The sequence below is a fragment of the Triturus cristatus genome, chromosome 7 (genome assembly GCF_964204655.1).
Source record: "Triturus cristatus chromosome 7, aTriCri1.1, whole genome shotgun sequence".
In the NCBI taxonomy this organism is placed as follows: domain Eukaryota; kingdom Metazoa; phylum Chordata; class Amphibia; order Caudata; family Salamandridae; genus Triturus; species Triturus cristatus.
The window spans coordinates 1,548,760,958-1,548,784,562 of record NC_140590.1 but is presented as its reverse complement, the minus strand read 5'-3'; the positions used below and the strand labels follow the sequence as shown (position 1 = coordinate 1,548,784,562).

Genomic DNA, 23,605 nt, shown 5'->3' with positions numbered 1-23,605 from the left:
GTGAGCTCTTAAGGCGCTCCAATACCATCGGCTGGTGTTAGCACTATAGCAAGATGGAGGACGGAACAAGTGATCCAATATCATCAGATTGCGCAAAAAAATAAAAGCAGCAGTGACGAGGGAGATAGTGGGAGGGCGGGTCAAGCAGTGAAGCAGGAGGGGATGGGGAGATGGACAAGCAATGACGGGAGAGGGTGGGAGAAAGCTACAATGAAGGGGGTAGATACCTTAATTGAAGCAGGATCAAAGACAAATTTGAATGTGTCATTGTGGAATGTAACTGGTGAGCACTTAAAGCGCTCCCTGTGGTGTAACAAGGTCAGGTGGTACCTGGTGCGGAAAATTTCTTGTCGCTACCCCCGCGTCGAGTTCAGCCACGTTTTGTTTGCGTTTGTTGACTGAACTAAAAAGTCTTTAATGCGTACATATTTTTGACATTTTGTCACCCCCCCCCCCCCCCTCAGTGATGACACCTGGGGTGGCCCACACCCACCTCACCCCCTTTCCAATGCCGCTGAGCGCTCCAATACCATTGGCTTGTGTTTGCGCTATGGCAAGACGGAGGATGAAGCGAGCTCTCCAATACTGTGCAAAAAAACACATGAACAAACAAGTGCTGTTCGTGTTTTAACAATTTTTAAAGAAATGCATTTGTTTATGTGCACGTGCATACTTTTTAGTGGTATGTGCATATGTGTACAATGGAGACGGCCTGAAAACAGAAGTACTTCTATGGAGTGCTTGAAAACAAAGAAAAAATAGCTCTGCAAACAGGGAGCAGTCTAAGCAGACCTGTACTTGGGTCATGTGCTACGGGAGGGCCAAACACAAAAAGAGGGCATGAAGCCTGCATGCCATGACAAATGGCATCAAAGAAAAGTAGAGCACTGTTGAAGTTTGCCAGTGGTAGGAGATGGGTAGCCTCAAGCCTCACAGATAGAACACAACATGTCTCTTTGAGCCAGCGAATGCGCTGCCTAGCCGAGACCTAAAAAAATAGATTTCGCACAGGCAAAACCTACTCGCTTTGCCAATGCTTGTTGTGTTTAGAAACGGGGAGATTTAACTATAATCACAAAATGTGGAACTGAGGCCGAGGCTAGGGAGATGATATGGTGTCCTTTCGGGAAAGGATATGGGCCAGAGCTGCTGACTATGGAGCTGGTAAACCGGGTTTGAGTTTTGGCATTAGCTTGACATCCTTGATTTTGGGAAAATCACTTAATCCCGTTGTGCCTACAAAAATGAATGTGTCCTTGTGTAAAGTAACTGATGCTAATGTGAAGTGCTCCAATACCTTCGGGGGTGTTGGTGCTATATAAAACTGCACAAAAACAAGTAACTGATGCTTATGTAAAGTGCTCCAATATCTTTGGGGGTGTTGGTGCTATATAAAACTGCACAAAAACAAGTAACTGGTGCTAATGTAAAGCACTCAATACCTTCAGATGGGGTTGGCGCTATATAAAACTGCACACAAAAAACAAATATGAAAAGCTAAGTCGGGAAAGGAGGGGATCTGTGGAAAAAGGGGATCTGTTCAACTGGAGTTCAGCTTGGGCAAGCAGCAACGGATGGGAGGTTGATGGGTAACCAACAGCAAATGCGGGCTGCTGCGGGGGATAATACGTGATTTGCCTATGTTTATGGTGTTCTCATGAAAAGTAACTGGTGTTAATGTAAAGTGCTCCAATACCTTTGGGTGGTGTTGGTGCTATAACAAACTGCACAAAACAAGTGACTGGTGCTAATGTAAAGTGCTCCACTACCTTTGGGTGATGTTGGCACTATACAAAACTGCACACAAAAAGCAGTAGTAAACATGTGGAAATACATCCCATCGGCAATCACTTTAAAAGGACTACTTTTGCCATGGACACTGAGGGGCAGGCAGACCTTGATGATATCAAGACTCAGCCTAGCACCTTTGAAGAGAATTCAAGCTAAGCAACAATGGCACACGGAAACATTTCACAGTTGAATGCCGAAAAAGTAGAACGTGTTTTGAAGGGAGAAATTCGAAGAAATAGAGTACCATGCTATGAAATAAGAAGCAACAAGGTGAGATACAAACAGTTCAATCATTTGTCACAGGAGAAACATGGCTATGCAATTACAATAGAAGACACAGGTATTTTAGAAGATCTGACATGCCCTGTGAGAACGCATACCTGATTCACTTGAGGTCTGATTTACCAGCTATAAACAGCATTGCCGAACGACCACATATGGTGTAAACACGCACACATACCTAGCACACACACCCGTGGAAAATAAACAGAGACTACACATGTGCCAAGTAATAGCAGCCATGCACACATGTTCCAATCAGCATTTCAGCTATACACTAACAGGACATTAAAAGGCAGGACACCACCACTTAATAGAAAAAAACAGACTCTAATGGGGGTTTACAAGAAAAAGACGGGCAGTGAGGTATATCCTGCGCAAACAATTAGTGATTAAAACAGTGAAAAAGAGAGACAAAATTATTACAAGGCTTGCATCAAAAGGGAACAAAACAGCCACCACCCAACGCTGTTGCCTACAATTGTAAACAATTGCCACTATGAAAAAACACTTGTAGTTCCCTGAGCAAACTAAACATATCGCAAGCTTCAATTTCAATTCATAGAAATCATTTACGGATCACAGATAAGTATATTAATAAATAAGGGCCTTGTCCAATCTGTATCTTCTTTTTATAGTCTCTGTGATCACAGTCAAGACACTTCTCCTTAGGAGACTTGTTCAAACCGTAGGCGCCTTCAGTATTCAAAAGAGTAATCCAAGTCCATATATGACTTTTGCAGAACAGAATATTTATTTCAATTTCGACAGGTTCAACAGGTCATAAAAGAACAGCCAACACGTGTTTCGTCTAAGGATAATATTCCATAAGACTTCCTCAGGGCCTAGTTCCAAACTTTCAATAATATTACCCGGAAATCACAATATTGGGTGGCCGCAGTAGTACCAGCCGACCCAACTAGATAAAATTTACCAGAAACTTTCATTGCCTCTGTATTAGAAGCACCGAGAATGGTCGTATTCTACCATGCTCAATTGCTTTAACGCCAATTGAGCATGGTAGAATACGACCATTCTCGGTGCTTCTAATACAGAGGCAACGAAAGTTTCTGGTAAATTTTATCTAGTTGGGTCGGCTGGTACTACTGCGGCCACCCAATATTGTGATTTCCGGGTAATATTATTGAAAGTTTGGAACTAGGCCCTGAGGAAGTCTTATGGAATATTATCCTTAGACGAAACACGTGTTGGCTGTTCTTTTATGACCTGTTGAACCTGTCGAAATTGAAATAAATATTCTGTTCTGCAAAAGTCATATATGGACTTGGATTACTCTTTTGAATACTGAAGGCGCCTACGGTTTGAACAAGTCTCCTAAGGAGAAGTGTCTTGACTGTGATCACAGAGACTATAAAAAGAAGATACAGATTGGACAAGGCCCTTATTTATTAATATACTTATCTGTGATCCGTAAATGATTTCTATGAATTGAAATTGAAGCTTGCGATATGTTTAGTTTGCTCAGGGAACTACAAGTGTTTTTTCTAATGGGGGTTTAATGCAGTGATGGGGTCTCAGGAGGGGTTGATTTGTTGATGTGGCAAGCCCTGGGAGGTGTGAAGGAGCCAGCAGAGATGGGAGGGAGGAAGTGGGGGAAACAGAAAGCAGCAACAAAGAGAAAAGTAGTGACGGGGGAGAGGGTGATCTGTGGATGGGGCAAGCACCGGGAGGTGCGAGGAAGCAAGCAGCGAAAGAAGGGAGGAGGTGGGGGAAATAAAAAGCAGAAATTATAGGAAAAGCAGTTACAGGGGAGGGGGTGATCTGTGGATGGGGGCATGAGGGCTGGTGGGAGGAGATAGAGCAGGTAAAAGCAAGAGCACTGTGTAGAATTCTGAAAAAGAAAGAAAAAAGTAGGCTCTAAAATAGTCCTAAAAATGGGAGCAGTGGATGTTTACAAATACTTGGTCCATGCTTTGGAGACATGATCATGATCAAGAGGAGACATGATCATGCATTGCGGGGGAAAATGGTAACAAAGTATATGAGACAGACGATGGAGTGAGCAAATAGGAAGCCTGTGTGCAGGCTGAAGCCCACAGATTAAACACAACATGTCTCTTTGAGATGCTGTCTAGCCGACACTTAAAACTGTAAATTACATAAATCAGAATGTCCTACAAATTTGACAACATAGGCTGTCTCACAGTTATTCATAACACCAAAAACTGCATCATTATTTGCAAACAATTTGGCCCCAGGAGAGGATTTGTCGGTTTCCTTAAAATGAAGACTAAATAACTAAATTTCTCGTACAGGAATTTTTCTTCGAATCATTTTTTGATGTGTTTGTGTCTCTGACTTTAAAAGCTCATATTAAAGGGTTACAATGAAATATAGCTAGATGCCCTTATTCATTAATCTAAGTAAATATTTTTAATTTTTATAGTGGTTGAAGGTGGCTAGGCCAGTCTAGAGCTAGGCTGATGTAACACACACTTGAGGAGTAGGTTTTCACTGGTAGTTAGTATAGTGGCCTGGGGTGAAGGTCATTAGGACCCTGCACTGGACCACAAGGCAGGAATGGAACTGGACACCGCTTCCGGTCAAGGGGTGGACAGGGCAGTACTGACGAGGAGGGCACGAGGACAGACATGCATGTGGGCAGAGAAGCAACAATAACAAATAAAGAGTAAAGCAACCCTTACCTGACTCCTGTGTGGTTTCTTGGGTCAGGAGAACACGACAACTGGCGATGAAGGGACTTCAAAGCAACACCAGACGCATGCACCGAGGTCCCTTGTTGATTCAAGAACAGAGCCAGGAGCCCACCCTGGTCCGCCTGCCGCTGGAAAAGAACAGCTGCGATGTCCGGAGCCCACCCGGTCGCAGGAAGAAACCGAGCCAGGAGCCCACCCTGGTCCGAGTGCTGGGGATCGAAGCATCAGCGCGGGGGCCCAGCCAGTCGCAAAGAAGACGCGGTAAGAGGCCCCCCCACCTGCCTGACGGCAAGCGGTGCACTCGTCTGTGTGTGGGAGCATCGCACGCCTTTCAACGGTGCGCCCGCCACATCACGAAATGCCCGCTTCGCGCGTAGATTTGAAGGCAAATCTCGCGTGAACACAGCGGCCATTTTGGGGTCAGGCGGGAGCAGCCAATCAGCGCCCAGGAAGGCCCAGGAAGACCCGATGGCCGTTTTAAAGGGTCAGGCACTGGAAATCTTGGTCGAGATCCGGTGGCCATCTTAAAGACAGGCAGAGCAAGCCAATAGAAGAAGAGGAAGGTCGGAAGGCCATGCGAAAAAGAGTGGAAAAAGTGGAATTCAAGGCCAGGAGGCCGGATTAAGGTGAAGCAGACAAGTAAATAAACAAAAGATGCGATTAAAAAGGAAAAAGACAGCAAAATAAAGGCAAAAGTGAACGTGGAAATAAGGACAGTAAATAGAGACGGAAGCGCAACTGTCACCGTAGAAAGAAAGCAATTACAGAGAAAGAAGGCCTGCACAGAAGCTGCACGTCAGTGAAATGGTTGACACAGAAAGTGACACAAGGAGTCCACAAGCAATATTTCGCAGACCATTGCCATTCAGCCTATCGGAACCCCAAGCTGGCATCAGGTGGGAAAGGTGGATTTGGCAATTCGAGCGTTACATGCGTGCCACGGACATCGTAGACAGCAAACAGCTGGACCTCTTTCTGAATCTCGCAGGGGATGAAGTGGAGGACCTGCTCTTAATATTTTCCAGCGATCAAACAGCGACATACAAAGGGGTGATACAGTGCCTCACAGCGAAATTTGACCCGCAATGGAACACTGACTTTGAGAGATACACTTTTAACACAGCGTATCAGCGAACAGAGGAGTCCCTTGACGACTTCGCAACACGACTTAGAAAATTGGTCACATACTGTGAGTTTGACAAGTTTGACAATGAGCAAGCGATACGACTGCGCATCATTGAAGGCTGTCAGTCTGTAGAGTTCCGTGCACGTGTCCTGAAGGAACCAACGATGCTGGAGAAGATATTGACCATGGCCCGCACGGAAGCGAGAGCAATGGCGCATGCCAAAGAGATGGAGCTGGGGAAAGAAAAAAGAGTGGAACAAGCGAATCGCATTACGGAAAACGGCAAGGAGAAAGAATACCCGGCGGCATCGCCAACAAAGAAAAATGAACAAACGTGCTATAGATGCGCACTCGACTTCCGCATGTCGGTGCGTGCCCGGCGATGGGCCAGAGATGCAGGAAATGCAACAGGGACAATCACTTTGCAAGCGCCTGCATGAGCAGGCAGTTCAGAAGCGAGCGGTGCAGAGCAGCAAGACCACGAATGACCACCAGTACCACCAGCCAGTATGCCAGACACATGGAAACAGCGTCTCGCAGTTCCTCCGATGAGTCGGAAGAAACGGCAGCACCTGTGAGCGTGGCATGACTGTATCTAATGTCAGATGCCCCCAAGGAAGACCGGAGACCAGAGCACATTCATCTAGTGGAGAAGCATCAAATAAAGAAAACCGCAACCGTGGACATTGAAGTAAGGCGACATAATACACAGTTTGTGCTTGACAGCGGGGCCACATGCAACATCATGTGCATGTCGGAGTATGAGAAAATGAAAGTGAGGCCGCCGCTATCACCGTCCACTGTTGATGTGTTCACTGATGTGTTCACGTGGGGCTCCAAAAAGCCGGTAGAGAACATGGGGAAGTTCACAGAGACTTAACATACAAGGACAGGTCCTGCCAAGAAGAGATACATGTGCTGAGATGTGACATCCCAGCACCATGCCTGCTAAGCAATGTCACAGCGCAGGTGATGGGTCTACTGGTGATGACATACCACATGTCGGAAAAAGGGAACATTCTACAGGAACATCCGGCCCTACTGCAGAGCCTATGAAAACTGAAAGGGAAACAAATAACATTGAACATCAACGAGGCGATCAAGCCGGTAGCACAACATCATTGACGGGTACCAATACACCTACAACCACAAGTTGAAGAGGAAATTCAAAGTTTACTGGCCCAGGACATCATTGAGCCTGCAGAAGGGCCGACGCCATGGGTGTCTCCAATAGTGGTAGTTCCGAAAAAGAACACCTCCAAGATCTGCATATGTGTGGACATGAGGATACCGAATACAGCAATCGAGCGAGAACGCCACCCAGGGCCACATCTAAACGAGATGATCAGCTGTCTCACTGGGGCCTGCCGATTCTTGAAGTTAGACTTGTGCAAAGGGTACCACCAACTAGAGCTGGACCAACAGTCAAGATACATTACCACGTTCTCGACGCACATGGGCCTGTTTCGCTACAGGAGACTGAGCTTTGGCATTTCATCCGCTGCAGAGATATTTCAAGAGACCATAAGGCAGGTGATAAGGCCGGTGAAGAACACCCTAAATTATAGTGATGACATTCTAGTATTTGGGCGGTCAGATGAGGAACATGATAGGGCCCTGCATCAAGTATGCCTACAGCTGGAACAAGAGCGATTAATATTGAACGAAGACAAGTGCGAGCTGGGGAGAAGTGAATTGGTATTCTTCGGCCACATTTTCTCCAAGAAAGGAATGAGGCCAGATCCCAGCAAAGTAGAGACACTGAGAAACGCAAGTCCTCGGAAAGATGTTGCAGAATTAAGGTCATTTCCCGGGCTTGCCAGCTACTGTGCTCGCTACATCAAGGACTTCGCTACGGTGAGCACAAAGCAAGGTCAGAAGTTCCTCTGGTCACAGGAATGCAGTTGGGCGTTTGAAGCCATCAGAGAGGCCGTAATGACTGTAGACGCCAGCCCAGTCGTACTAGGAGCCATACTAGCGCAGCACCTGCCGGGGAGAGATTTTGCAAGAAAGATTGTTGCGTATGCAAGCAAAAGCTTGTCTGACATTGAGAAGGCAAACTCCTAACCAGAAAAAGAAAGCCTAGCAGTGGTATGGGCATGTGAACACTATCACATGTTCATCTACGGGAAGTCGTTCACCATCATAACAGATCATCAGGCTCTGGTGACAATATATGGCAATCCGTCGGCAAAGATGCCACCTCGCAATGAGCGCTGGGGCATACGGTTGATGGACTATGACTTCAAAATTGTGCACAAGCCCGGAAAAGAACATAACCCGGCTGACTACATGTCGAGACACCCTCTACCACAGTCACCAGAGACCACATCAATGGCTAAGGAATATTTCAATTTTGTACTACAGCAAAACACTCCGGCGCCAATAACATTAGCGGAGCTAGAGCAGGAGACAGAGAAAGATGCTGCCCTGCAGCTGGCCAAAGAGACGACAAGGATGCAGAGATGGAGACACATCAACAACAACTGCACCTGGGGAGAAGGAGTAAACAAGGAGGAAATGCTAGCACTAAAGAAGATACATGAGGAACTGTCGGAGACAGAAACAGGAATAATGATGCGAGGAACAAGGATAGTGATACCAAGTTCAGGCGACAGACTGTCAATGTGGCACACGAGTCACACCGTGGAATGGTGGCAACAAAAAAGCTGCTTAGGGAGAAAGTCTGGTTCCCTGGCCTGGATATAATGGTGGAAGACACCATTGTGACGTGTCACATCTGTCAAACGGCAGGACAGTCAGCCAAACACGAACAGCTGCAAATGTCAGAACTCCCAAGGGTGGTGTAGACAACGTCGGCAGCTGACTTCTTCGGCCACTGGACACGGGCAACTACCTGCTTGTGATCATTGACGAGTACTCATGATTCCACATAGTGCGACACGTATCATCAACGTCGGCAACAGCGACGCTACCAATCTTGGATGACATATTTGCGGCCTGGGGCTCCCCAGAAACTCTAAAGACAGACAATCGTCCTCCATTCTCAGGAGAAGAGTTCCGAAAGTTCATGACCTACCTAGGCATTCATCACAGGAAGATAATATCGCTGTGGCCATAAGCGAACCGCATGGTGGAACGGTTCATGGGGAACATAAAGAAAGCTGGCCAACGAGCGAAGCTGGCGGAAATCTCCATTGGAAAGCCCTATGTCAGGTACTACGAGACTATAGAAACACACCCCAAAACTCCACGGGAAGATGCCCCGCTGAGTTGGTATTGGGGAGGACAAGCAGGACGAGGCTACCACAGATAGCAGCAACGGTGTCACCAGAGCACAGTAGCATTGCAGCTAAAGACAAAGAGGCTAAAGAAAAGATGAAAGCATATGCAGATGCAAGGCGTAATGCCACCCCAGCGCACCTCAAAGAAGGAGACGCAGTGGTAGTGCGTCAGCGATAGCAAAGAAAGTCTGACAGCCTGTTCTCAAAAGACCCGCTAACGATCATAAACGTGAAGGGGCCTATGATTACAGCTGAGTCAGAACATCACCGAATAACACGGAACAGTTCTCATTTCAAAGGACTGAAGACCCTGAAGAAGACAGCCAAGATACTGCACCAGGAGGAAATGTAGCGATGGATCACAACAGAAAGGGAACGGACAAGGGTGAAGGGCCAGCAGAAGAATTACAGAAAGAGACTTGTCCAAGAAGAGCGAGCAGAAGGCCGAAAAGACTTATTGAAGAAATGCAGCGATGGGGATGCACACCCATCAATTCTTTGTTCTGAGCTATCCCTTCTTCCTTCTCCCTATCGCTACATCATTTTCTCTCTCTCTTCTCTCATCATGTCTTTGTGACAAAGGGGGGAGATATAGTGGACTGGGGTGAAGGGCACTAGGACCCTGCACCAGACCACAAGGCAGGAATGGAGCTGGACACCACTTCCGGTCAAGGGGTGGATAGGGCAGTACTGACGAGGAGGGCATGAGGACAGACGTGCATGTGGGCAGAGAAGCAACAATAACAAATAAAGAGTAAAGCAACCCTTACCTGACTCCTGTGTGGTTCCTTGGGTCAGGAGAACACGACAGTTAGTTTCCAAAATTACTCTGAGAGTATACAGGAATCTGTGTACTTCCAGGGAGATTCTGTATCGCAAGTGGGTCCACAGCCCTTCTGTGTAGGATTGTAGTCAGTGCCCTTACATTGTGGAGTGAATATTCATTTATTTGCATGGGGACATGTCTGCATGCAGATGAGGGAATCATTTTGCTTGTAACACTTAGAACCTATTTATTACCCTCCCCCTTAGATATCTTTAGGGGTAAGCAAAGATAGTCTGAGGGATGCTCCAGGAAGCATGCTTGAGCATATATGTGGGACCCCAAGGTGGAGTCTACAGATGTGTTTAAAAGGCAGGTCAGGGGTTGCGCTGAGCACACATTAGATTTGTGGCAGGTTTGTGCTCTCAGTTTAGACTGAGCGGCTTTATGCACCACTGCCAATGTGGGGGTTTGAGGGTCCCCACCACATGGGTGGGTCCTCCAGTCTATCACTGTAACTGTTCTTGCGGTGGGTTTAAGGGTTCCCGTCATGGAACGCATGGTTGCATACACAGAAACACATAAGCCTCTCTATCACCAGTGCATGCACTAATTGCCTGATTTAGTGCATTTTCAGTTTAGCCAACTTTCTAATTTAAAACTGCACTTTTTATTTTATTTATTTGTTTAGCTTTTGCTGTTTGCTAAACCTCTTGTTAATAAAATGCACACGGAGTGGACTTTATTGTGTGTATCATTTTCCCCTCCAGGAAGGACTTCCACTGCAATGTATGCTGGGCTATTTTACATATAAAAACTGCTATAAGTCGTAGCACTAGTCAAATTAACCCCATTTTTCACACATGCATTCTAAACTGAAAGCAATTTATTTTCGCAGTAGCATATGAAATGAAGGCTTTTTAAATTCATTTGGAAGGACTCATTTGTTTGACAAACCCAATGAAGGCCAACTTGGAGGCAATTCTGTTTACAGATTGAGATGGCTTAACCCTAAGATAACTATATCGAAGTCTCATGAGATCAACAACAACAAGCATTGGCAAATCCAATATGTCTCGCCTTTGCAAGAGCTATTGACTTTGCCAATGTGTTTTAGCCATGTTGTACACCAACATGGCTGCTGTTCAGCACGGCTAAAAGTTAGTGGCGTAGAGGAGAGTGGCATGGAGTGTCACAGAGTGAGCATCGTAGAGTGGAATGGCATAGAGTGTCATGTATTGGAGTGCCATAGAATGGAGTAGCGTACAGTGGAGTGATATAGAGTAGAGTGGACTGGTGTTGAGTGCATTGGCGTAGAGTGTTGCAGAATATAGTGGTGCAGAGTGCAGTGGCATAGAATTCAGCGGTGTACAATGAAGCACCATAAAATGCAGTGACATAGATTAGAGAGTTGCATAGTAGAGTGCAGTGTCGTACAGTGTAGTGGTGCAGAGTGAAGTGGCATAGAGTGCAGCAGCATAGAGTAGGGAAGAGTACAGGGGCATAGAATGGTGCAGAGTAGAATATAGTGCCGCAGAGTGCAGTGGCGAGGACTGGAGTGATGCAGAGTAGAGTGGCATAGAGTGCAGTGGCACAAAGTGTATTGGCATATAATTCATTAGTGCTAGGAAGATTGGTGCAGAGTGTAGTTTTGCAGATTACAGTGTCATAGAGTGCGGTGGTGCAGAGTGGTATAGCGTGCATTGGCGTAGAGTGCAGTAGCATAGAATAGAGTGGTGCTGAGTAGAGTGGCGTAGAGAAGAGTGGCATAGAGTGTAGTGGCAGTGAGTACAGTGGTGGAGAGTAGAGTGCAGTGGCGTAGAGTGAAGTGGTGTATAGTTCAGTGGAGTAGAGTACTGCAGTGTAGAGTGCAGTGATGTGGCGTAGAGTAGAGTGGACTGCTGTAGAGTGCCTTTGCATAGAGTGATGCAGAGTATATTGGCTTAGAGTGCAGCGGAATGGAGTGCAGTGGCATAGAATTCAGCAGCGTACAATGCAGCATCGTAGATTGTAGTGGCATAGATTAGATTGGTGCATAGTAGAGTGGGGTGGTGTAAAGTGTAGCGGTGCAGACTAGAGAGGTATAGAGTACAGTGGCATAGAGTGCACAGTGGTGTAGAGTGGGGTAGAATAGCAGAGAGGGAAGTGAAGTAGAGTGGAGTGATGCAGAAAGCAGAGACAGAGTGCAGTGATGCAGAGTAGAGCAGCGCTGAGTGCACTGGCACAGAGTGCAGTTTTGCAGAGTACAGTGCAGTAGCATAGAGTGAAGTGATGTAGAGTGCAGTAGTTTAGAGTAGAGTGGCATAGAGTGCAGTGGCAGGCATAGAGTGGAGTGATGCAGAGTAGAGTGGTGTAGAGAGCAGTGATGCAGAGTAGAGCAGCGTTGAGTGCACTGGCACAGAGTGCAGATTTGCAGAGTACAGTGCAGTAGCATAGAGTGAAGTGATGTAGAGTGCAGTAGTTTAGAGTAGAGTGGCATAGAGTGCAGTGGCAGGCATAGAGTGGAGTGATGCAGAGTAGAGTGGTGTAGAGAGCAGTGGCGTGCAGTGGCATACAGTAGATTGTTTCAGAGTAGAGTACAGTGGCATAAAGTAGAGTGGCATAGAGTGTAATGGTGTAGAGTAAAGTGGTGTACAGTGCAGTGACATAGAGTATAGTGGTGCAGAGCTCATTAGAGTGGCGTACAGTGAATTGGCGTAGATTGCAGGGGCGTAAAGTTGAGTGTTGCGGAGTAGAGTGCATTGGAGTAGAATGTTTTGGCATAGAGTGCAGCGTTGCAGAGTGACGTTGTGTGGAGTCCCGTAGAGTAGAGTTGTGCAGAGTAGATTGGAAAGGCCTAGATTAGAGTGGTGTAGAGTGAAGTGGCGAAGAGTTTAGTGGTGTGGAGTAGAGTGGGGTAGAGTGCATTGGCACAGAGTAGAGTAGAGAGGCATATAGTGCAGTGGCATGGAGTACAGTGGTGTGGAGTGGTGTAAAGTGGAGTGGTGCAGAGTAAAGTGCAGTGACGTGGAGTGGTTCGGAGTAGAGTGGAATGGCGTAGAGTGGAGTAGCAAATGTGTGGTGGCACATTGTCATTACAGACAACACATTTTAAATTGAAATGACCATTACGTTTGCGCAGACATACAGTTTTATTACTAAAACTATACAGGGTGCCAACAATTATGTGTGGAAATGGCATCACCTAATATATTGATTTGTTTTGATCATATTAAAGGGTTTGTTTCTGATACACTTCAGAATTAACAAAAAAAAGCTTTATTTGGGCATTCCTAATTCTAATTTATTCTGAATTTAAGTGTGTGTGCTAGGAAAAAAAACGTTCCTACTCCCAGTATCCAGAAAGATTGTCAGGCAAATACTCTCACTTTAAAGTCAGAGAAAGAAAAGTAAACACCAGCTCCCTTGGAAGACAGAGCCTGACATTTGACCTCTGATTCTGAATGCACAGCAAATGTGACAAACTAAGAACAAGATTTACAGGTCTGTTTATAGAAAGTTGTTAGTGTGAAAAGTTTTGCTCCTTGGGAGGTACGGACACAGCCTAGCAAGTGCAAAACCAGAAAATGTGAGTTACAAACCACAAAGCCAATTGTAAGCATTCCCTAGGAATGCATTCCTAGGGAAGCTTTCTGAATGTCCCCAAGAAGTCTTTAGCAAATCAGACACCTGTGCTGCCTGGTAGGCTTAGACCTAAAAATTGTGATGCCCGAAGACATCAGGGCCTCCATTTTGGAGTCAGGCTACCCCGATCCCAATCAGATAACCCACCTGCAACCATGTTCAGTTATGCTTTGAGCCCCTGGTGGTTGCCCTGCTGTTTTCACCTTCTATCACTCTGGTACTGGGAAACACACTTTACATTTTGATCGCTTGGTGTCTCCTAAGCCATGGAGGCAGGGACGAGCAGCTTCTGATGGCAAAATAGATCCATACTTTTTTTCTCGCCTACATTAACTTTCTTAAGGTGTTTGTAGTTAACCAAGGCTAAGCCAAAGGACGAGTGGCTATATATTTGCAGCAGTGGGGTAGCTAGACATACTGCCACCTGGGGCGGACCCTAAGCTTGCTGCCCGGTGACGACTTGTTCTCGGGGGGATGGTTGTAGTTTACAGACAAGACTTGCTCACCTCCGCCACCCCCAAAATATAGTGCCTCTCCCCGACACCCCCAGCTGCGCCACTGATTTGCAGCACATGCACAAACTTTAGAAATAGGATACTGAAAAAAATGGTTTTGTTTTATCCCCTCTCTGTTTCAAATGTTTGTGGAATACCAGTTATGAAGTTATGGATATTCTGGTTGATAATATAATATAAAACAAGCATTGGCAAAGCCCAGTGGGATGGCTTTAATGTATATTTCTGTATGCATGCCTTTTCAATCATTGCCAAATTGAAGCCAGATCTATCTGCTTTGCAATGTGTGTGTTGTTAATGGGGTGCACAGCTCTATCCATACAGGGTGTATCCCATCTGACTGCTGTCTGGGGAAATCAGGGCATTGTACCCCATCTATAAGCTGATGGGCAGTTCTTTTGCAAACAATTTGGATGAAGATTGTGCAACACGTAGACGGCATCATAACCAAGTCATATGAAAATGGCAAACTATAGCTGGATTGTAGAGTATGAGCTGGCTGAAATACAGGCAGTCTGCTCTTTGAGCAGGCTGCCCCCTTGACAATAACGTGTTATGGGTTAAAGAGAGCATCATGAAACCTTTCCCTAATATGAATCCTATCGAGTAAAGGAAACTAGAAAAATCAGTGGAGGCTATGGGGGAAAATTTGCATTATTACGTTATCTGGTAAATACCTTTCTCCCATTGTTTGGTGAGACCTTTACATGGTGAGTCCTCTTAACTGAATCTGCCAGCAGGAAATACCATAATGTTACATGTGCCTTTCATGACCTGCTTAACATCGAACATATTCCTAATGTCCACTTTATTAAGTTTCTTTGAGTAAGCATGTATCAGTCTCAAAGACTATTCAATCTTCATGAGACTGACATCAAATTTCCATGAAATAGAGAACATTACCACACATTTTTCGGACATACATGCTCAGTACACCAATACTTACTGAAATTGAAATGTATACTGAGTTTTAGAAAACATCCATGTTAATTTCTATCTCTTTAATTACTTACAATAGAGAGGTTTTTGGCATGCAAAAATACATTGATTATTTGACTAATGACAGCATTTAGTCTGCTCCTAAATGCTCCCAAATTTGGCAGATAAAAGAACAAAATCATGGAGAAAACTCATTGATTCGTCTAGGATCATACATTATAGTCAACTGGAGCAACTAGCATTGGGACCCATGTTTCTCCACCGGCATCAGCAATTTAGCCACTAGTGCTCAACCCTTCGATAGAGGCTACTTGTAAATTGGCAAATGACTCATCACTGCTATGGATGTCCAGAATTTATTTTATTTTATAACATTTGTAAAGCGCTGCTGTTACACGAGGGTGTCCTAGCGCTGTGTAAAATACAACAAAGAGACTCAGCATCAAACAGGAGAGATTATTCCGCAAATAGCCACGTTTTTTAAGGCTTTACGAAAAGCCAAGAGATTAGTGAGCTCTCTTACATGTAAAGGGAGCTTATTCCATGCTTTGGCAGCGTTCACTACAAAGCTTCTGACCCCCAGGAGGCTTTTTGTGCACGAGGAACACATACTAGTTTTGCGGCACCTGACCTAAGTGTTCGGGCAGGAATATACCATACTAATCGCTCTTTTAAGTATGCTGAACCTGTTCCGTGGACCGCTTTATACACCAAACATAAAGCCTTAAATTGGGTGTGTTTTCTTATAGGGAGCCAATGAAGCCTCCTTATCTCCTTTGAGACTGAGGCATACTTGCGGATGCCTGATATAAGCCTAGCAGCGGCATTCTGCAATAATTGCAGTCTATTCATTATTCCTTCCTGGATATTGAGATATAGACCATTGCAGTAATCCAACCTGGACATAGTAAGTGTCGTAACTACTGTTTGATGGCACTCTATGGGCAGAAATGGAAGAACTTTCTTACAAGATCTTAAGTCAAAAGAAGTGGCAGCGGACACTGCATTCACTTGATCACTAAAACTGAGCTTGTGATCCACCCAAACTCCTAGATTTTTCACCTTTTTCCTGTTGTTAGGAAGTAGGCCCATAGAGTCCGGCCACCATTCCGGGGTCCAAAACGAAGTGGCATTACCAAAGCAGACCACCTCCGTTTTGTTAGAATTCAATTTCAAACAGTTTCTGTCCATCCATTTCCCCACCGCACTCATACAGTCCTTAAAACATGATGCCGTCTTTTGCCATTCATGTGTTTGTAAAGACACCACAATTTGTGTATCATCGGCATATGAAGTCAGGCTAAACCCGAAAGACTGAATGAGTGGTGCCAGGGAAGAAACATAGACATTAAACAGAGTGGGGCTTAGCGACGACCCCTGTGGAACCCCACAAGGTAGAGAAAAGGATTCCGAAGAGAATTCCCCAAGTGATACTAACTGACTTTGGTTAGTGAGGAAGGACTTCAGCAGGTTCCATGCGGGTCCCTGAACTCCGATCTCCTGCAGCCGGTCCATCAACAAATCGTGATGGACCGTATCAAAAGCTGCAGAGAGATCCAGCATGATGAGAACGGCCTTACCTCCATTATCTAAAATGGCTCGGATCTCTTCGATAGATTTAAGAAGAGCCGATTCCGTGCTATGGCCTCCTCTGAATCCGTGTTGAGTGGGGTGCAGAGCTTGCGCCGCCTCCAAATACAAACTGAGTTGAGTGTTAAGATTGTTTTCCACGATTTTGGCCGGCAATGACAGTCTAGAAATGGGCCTGAAATTATTAGGGTCTTTTATATCCATATTTGTTTTTTTAGGAGAGGCAGAATAGAGGTTTTTTTCCATTCTTTGGGAAAATATCCCTCCTTATACATTGCATTAAAAATGGGCGTGAGAGCTTGTGAGATTGGTTCTATTGCTAATTTAGCTATAGATATCGGGCAAGGATCTGAGGGGGATCCTGATTTGATCCCTGTCATAATGTTAATGGTGTCATTAATAGAAAGTTCCTGAAATTGATCTAGACAAGCTTTCTTGGCTACTATGAGGTCCTTCCCGTTATTCATAGTTATCTCAGATTTCGCCTGGGAAGAGGCAGAAAAAATACCATTCACCTTCTCATAAAAGAAGTTGGCGAGTTTGTCACAGAGTCCCTTGCAGGCGTAATAGTAATGGCTCCTGGATTGGTCAGATTAGTAACTGTGTTGAAGAGTTCTCTAGCTGAGTTTGTAGCTTTTCTAATTTTCAGGGCAAAATAAGCCGCCTTGGAACTGTGGATCAGCTTTTTATATTTAGCTAGTCCACATTTATACTCCTCTTTATCACAGTCTAGGTAATTTCTTCACCATATTCTCTCCTGATGCTTACAAATTAGTTTTTGATCTCTCAGCTCCTGAGAGTACCAGGGCACGGAAGGTGTTTGTCTTGTGACCTGGTGCCTTTTAATTGGAGCTAGTGTTTGACCTGCCGCCTCTAACCAAGATGAATAGCATCTTGTGGCCTTATCCAGATTATCTGGAGGCGAGACTAAGGTATGATTGAGGACCTCGATGAGGTCCCCAGCTGATACCCTGTTCCAGGATCTAAGCATTAATTCTCTTTTCATTGGTTTGTGAGCTGATTGCACAGGAATGGCTAGATTAAAAAGAACCGCTTTATGATCCGACCAGATTAGGGGTAAAATAGACAAAACCTGTAGTTGCAAATTATTTGTAAAAATACCATCTAGTGTGTGTCCAGCCTGATGGGTTGGACCGAACACCAATTGCCTTAAATTATTACCTTTCATACGATCTAATAATTTGGCTGTGTCATTATCTAGGAAATCTTCCAAATAAAAATGAAAATCTCCTAAAACCGTATAGGAGCTAGTGATAATACTACTCTCCACATATTTTCCCGCCTGAGAGCAAAAAATACTTCTTGGGCCCGGTGGTCTATAAATCAGGGCACCTTGAAAGGTGTAGTTTGGGGAAAGGTGAAAGGAGAAGTCCAATACTTCGCAGCCTTCCACCTCCCCTGGCTTAAAAATGGCCACCAAGGAAGAGTGATATATGATCGCTAGCCCACCTCCTCTTCCAGTGGACCTACTCAGGATATGACAGACATAGTTGGGAGGTGTAGCTTTGACTAGATCTGGACCCGAAGCATTATCTGTCCATGATTCTGTAATAAAAGCGATTTGTATGCCTTCATCCTCTATAAATGATGCACATTCCAGGCTATGTTTAATTAATGATCTTACATTCATAAGGACACATTTCCAATTACTAATGTTTATTTCAGTTTTCCGCTTTTCTTTCCCAATTGTAAAGTCAATGGGCAGGAACAGAAGCTCTGGGATTTCCATTCTACAACCTGGGCATTCTATTCGATGCCTTGTGAGGCCCTCCTCAGGGTTAATGCAAGCACAGAGGTGGGGCTTATTAGTAGGGTTAATTTTACAGAAAATCCTATGCAAAAATAATCTATCATATTGCAGCTTAGTACTAGAAATACCTGATTTTCCCTCATCGAAGAGGCTGGCGCCCGTGGGACATTAGAATCTAATGTCCCACAGCAGGGGGTAGTGTTTATGTTACATAATTTAAATACCCATCAGCGGCACAAAGAGCCATCATACCATTATTACCCCGGAAGTAGACAAATGAATGGGACGGAGGACACATACGCTGTGCAAAGGGAGGTATATGCAGTATTATAATTATATTAACCATACATAGGACATGTTTCAGGATATGTTCACCAGAGGCTGTCAGTAGCAACACCCCCCCGGTTTCTAACACCCACTCATGGCAGCAACCCCCCTTAGTTCCTCAAAAATCTCCCTCCAGGCAATGGGGGCCTCACCTATGGTGGTGATGACGGTGATTGCGAAGTAGAAGGAGCCGGCAAACCTCCACTGCCTCCCGGAGCGGTGCGGCTCAGACTGCAGGACCACCCGCTGGATCTCCCCATAGTCCTCCTCGGTGAAGTGGTACTTCCTCTTCAGAGCGCCCTGCTTCTGCTCCAGGACCTTCTTGCGCGAGGTCTCGGTCTCAGACTCCAAGGCGTCAAAGACCGCGGCGCCCACCAGCAGGTAGGAGAACATGCAGAGGATAAGGGACAGTGTCCGGATGTTCTGCTTCTTCATCCTCGGCGGTGAGGGTCATCAGAGCTGGGGGTGCAGCTTCAGGTGCTGGGGCTGGAGCAATCACCCAGAATGGGGCCCTTATACACCCTGGCTGGGAAAAGTAAGGTCTCTCACTCCGGGCAAAGATCTCACTCAGGAGGACAGTTCACCCTGGTAGCGATGAGTTCTCTCACTCTGGGCAAAGATCTCACTCAGGACAGGTCACCTGGTAGAGATGAGTTCTCTCAGTCTGGCAGATGGCAGAGGTAATGCTTCACAAGCTGCAAAGGGAGAGGGCCTGACCGTGGAAGAAGCAGGACCTCTTAGCTCAAAATAGGGATGGCTGAGGGAGGGTCCGCGTCCATCTTTCTGGCTCAAGGGAAGCAAATCTGGCGAAGGGGCCAGCAAGGGTGCTGCTGTACCATTTCTGCAGTGAGTAGCCTAAAAGATGCTTGAGGTAAATGGCACACACACACATGAAAAACCATCCAGGGTGTCTTTTGCAATAATGGATGCTGGATCTTGTGAGTTCGTAAGGGGTTTGCAAAAAAAATCAAAGCATTGTCACCCGCAAGGGATTTAACAGTCATACAGAGTCATACACGTGTAAAACATTGCAGCACAGGAGAGAAAATGCTGAGTAGAAACTCAAAGAGTGACTCAGGCTTAGAGTCTCACAACCAGGGAGGGAAAAGTATTCAAACCGCACGCGCACGCTAGCCTCGTGCTGACAGAATTTGCATCGTCTCCCTTGGCATGAAGGGGAAGGTGAAGACGTGTGATTCCGGCGGAAGACCTGTTGCGTTTGTGGTCGGTGCAAACGGAGTGAAATCCCATTGCCGGCTGTCCACACGGTCCCCTGGGGAGGTATGGGGTCAGTAGACAGGGGTGCTGAAGTGAACGTCCCTCGGGGCAATGCTGGGTTGGACGCCCCCTGTCGTTGACGGACCAAATATCTCTTGCCCGGGAGCGCACCACCGGACGGTCCTGTGGGGGTTGACTGGACTGCTTCCCACACTAACGACTCCAAACGTCTTTGGCACTCGGTCCCTGTTGGTCCTGCACCGAATGCCCCACGAGCTGCTGAAACAGGCTGCACCGGAGGGGATGGGGATTTCCGGTACAGTTTCCAACCTGCTGCATTTCCGAAGAGAAAGCTCTCAGTTTTTACAGTGTGTCAGACAGAGCAGCCGGGATGTCGCAGGAGAAACAGAGCTTGCCTTCGCCAGTACGGCAAGAGACGATGTGAAGTAATAGTCGACTCCGACGGGAGGGGCGACTCAGTTGCCAAGGCAACCAATTGGAGGCTTTCTAGAGTGGAGTGGGGGGCCAAGAGGCAAAGGCAGCGAGCGGAGTCCGAAATTCCGAAAGCTCTTTGGTGGAGTCCAGATTCCCGAAGGATGGCGAGACTGTTCGCGGTGTCTGAAAGTCTTCAAACGGGGGAGCTTGGAATACAACCAGTGAAAACCACACTAAAGGGAATAGAGAAGCAGCGCCAAGTGATGTGCAAGGGAAGAACACCAGCGGTGCAATGTAAATCACACCCTGAACCTGTGAGCTGGGCTGTAGCGAGAGATCTCCACTGACTACACACGGTTCTGTCCTCTGCCTTCTTAACGGCCCCTCCTCCACTCTCCCCACTGTAGAAAACACACACACGCACTCACACACACACGCACGCACGCACACACACACACATACGCACTCACACACGCACACACACTCTCTCTCTCTCACACACACTTACACCGAGGGGTCTTGTAGTACAAGGCCTCATACAGCAGATCACTCAGATGACGCGGTTTTTAGAGAACAGTAGAACTATCCATCTGGTTGCACAGATCTCAGGAGCAGGTGCCTTGGGCAGCTGAGCTGTCCTCCCAAGTTACATGGATCACAAAGGCCCACACATTTGGTACAAGTCCTTCCTATATTAATAAAGATTTAAAGGCTCCTACAGTAGGCCTTAGAGCTAACCCTCAGGTTAGGCCGCACTTACAGGCAGCAGCCTATGCATCAGTTTATTCAAGCCCAGGACTCAGTCAGCAGAGAGCTACCGCCAAAGTTACACAGATCTCAGTCAGCAGAGATCTACCACCCAAGTTACACAGATCTCAGTCAGCAGAGAGCTACTGCCAAAGTTACACAGATCTAATTCAGCAGAGAGCAACCACCCAAGTTACACAGATCTCAGTCAGCAGAGAGCTACCACACACCTAAATTACACAGATCTTAGTCAGCAGAGAGTTACCACCCACCTAAGTTACACATATCTCAGTCAGCAGAGAGCTACCACCCACCTAAGTTACACAAATCTCAGTCAGCAGAGAGCTACCGCCCACCTAAGTTACACAGATTTCAGTCAGCAGAGAGCTACCGCCAAAGTTACACAGATCTCAGTCAGCAGAGATCTACCACCCAAGTTACACAGATCTCAGTCAGCAGAGAGATACTGCCAAAGTTACACAGATCTCATTCAGCAGAGAGCAACCACCCAAGTTACACAGATTTCAGTCAGCAGAGAGCTACCACCCACCTAAGTTACACAGATCTCATTCAGCAGAGAGCAACCACCCAAGTTGCACAGATCTTAGTCAGCAGAGAGCAACCACCCAAGTTGCAGAGATTTCAGTCAGCATAGAGCTACCACCCAAGTTGCACAGATCTCAGTCAGCAGAGAGCAACCACCCAAGTTGCACCGATCTCAGTCAGCAGAGAGCAACCACCCAAGTTACACAGATCTTAGTCAGCAGAGAATTACCACCCAAGTTGCACAGATTTCAGTCAGCATAGAGCTACCACCCAAGTTGCACAGATCTCAGTCAGCAGAGAGCCTCCGCCAAAGTTACACAGGTCTGTCAGCATAGAGCTACCACCCAAGTTGCACAGATCTCAGTAAGCAGAGAGCAACCACCCAAGTTGCACAGATTTCAGTCGGCACAGAGCTACCACCCAAGTTGCACAGATCTCAGTCAGCAGCGAGCAATCCCCCAAGTTGCACAGATCTCAGTCAGCAGAGAGCAACAACCCACATTACACAGATCTCAATCAGCAGAGAGCTGCCACCAAAGTTGCACAGATTTCAGTCAGCATAGAGCTACCACCCAATTTGCACAGATTTCAGTCAGCATAGAGCTACCACCCAAGTTGCACAGATCTCAGTCCGCAGAGAGCAACCACCCAAGTTGCACAGATCTCAGTCAGCAGAGAGCAACCACCCAAGATACACAGATCTTAGTCAGCAGAGAGCTACCACCCAAGTTGCACAGATCTCAGTCAGCAGAGAGCAACCACCCAAGTTACACAGATCTTAGTCAGCATAGAGCTACCACCCAAGTTGCACAGATCTCAGTCAGCAGAGAGCATCCACCAAAGTTACACAAATCTGTCAGCATAGAGCTACCATTCAAGTTGCACAGATCTCAGTCAGCAGAGAGCTACCACCAAAGTTGCACAGATTTCAGTCAGCAGAGATCTACCACCCAAGTTACACAGATCTCAGTCAGCAGAGAGCTACTGCCAAAGTTACACAGATCTAATTCAGCAGAGAGCAACCACCCAAGTTACACAGATCTCAGTCAGCAGAGAGCTACCACACACCTAAATTACACAGATCTCAGTCAGCAGAGAGCTACCGCCCACCTAAGTTACACAGATTTCAGTCAGCAGAGAGCTACCGCCAAAGTTACACAGATCTCAGTCAGCAGAGATCTACCACCCAAGTTACACAGATCTCAGTCAGCAGAGAGATACTGCCAAAGTTACACAGATCTCATTCAGCAGAGAGCAACCACCCAAGTTACACAGATTTCAGTCAGCAGAGAGCTACCACCCACCTAAGTTACACAGATCTCATTCAGCAGAGAGCAACCACCCAAGTTGCACAGATCTTAGTCAGCAGAGAGCAACCACCCAAGTTGCAGAGATTTCAGTCAGCATAGAGCTACCACCCAAGTTGCACAGATCTCAGTCAGCAGAGAGCAACCACCCAAGTTGCACCGATCTCAGTCAGCAGAGAGCAACCACCCAAGTTACACAGATCTTAGTCAGCAGAGAGCTACCACCCAAGTTGCACAGATTTCAGTCAGCATAGAGCTACCACCCAAGTTGCACAGATCTCAGTCAGCAGAGAGCCTCCACCAAAGTTACACAGGTCTGTCAGCATAGAGCTACCACCCAAGTTGCACAGATCTCAGTAAGCAGAGAGCAACCACCCAAGTTGCACAGATTTCAGTCGGCACAGAGCTACCACCCAAGTTGCACAGATCTCAGTCAGCAGCGAGCAATCCCCCAAGTTGCACAGATCTCAGTCAGCAGAGAGCAACAACCCACATTACACAGATCTCAATCAGCAGAGAGCTGCCACCAAAGTTGCACAGATTTCAGTCAGCATAGAGCTACCACCCAATTTGCACAGATTTCAGTCAGCATAGAGCTACCACCCAAGTTGCACAGATCTCAGTCCGCAGAGAGCAACCACCCAAGTTGCACAGATCTCAGTCAGCAGAGAGCAACCACCCAAGATACACAGATCTTAGTCAGC

The 23,605-nt window shown here is 46.4% G+C and overlaps 1 protein-coding gene across 4 annotated transcripts in view; it reads right to left on the bottom strand.

Moving 5' to 3' along the window:
• LOC146812348 (potassium channel subfamily K member 9-like) overlaps nt 1-23,605 on the bottom strand; it is a 228,336-nt gene that overhangs the window by 55,272 nt on the left and 149,459 nt on the right. The window contains exon 1 of one of the 4 annotated variants that reach the window (XM_085619342.1): nt 18,801-20,287. The exons of the other annotated variants lie outside the window; for them this stretch is intronic. Within the exon in view, the coding sequence (XP_085475468.1) occupies nt 18,801-19,083 (283 nt within the window). The 5' untranslated portion in view covers nt 19,084-20,287. Of the gene's footprint in view, nt 1-18,800; nt 20,288-23,605 lie in introns of those variants that run through there. 4 annotated transcript variants of the gene reach the window in all.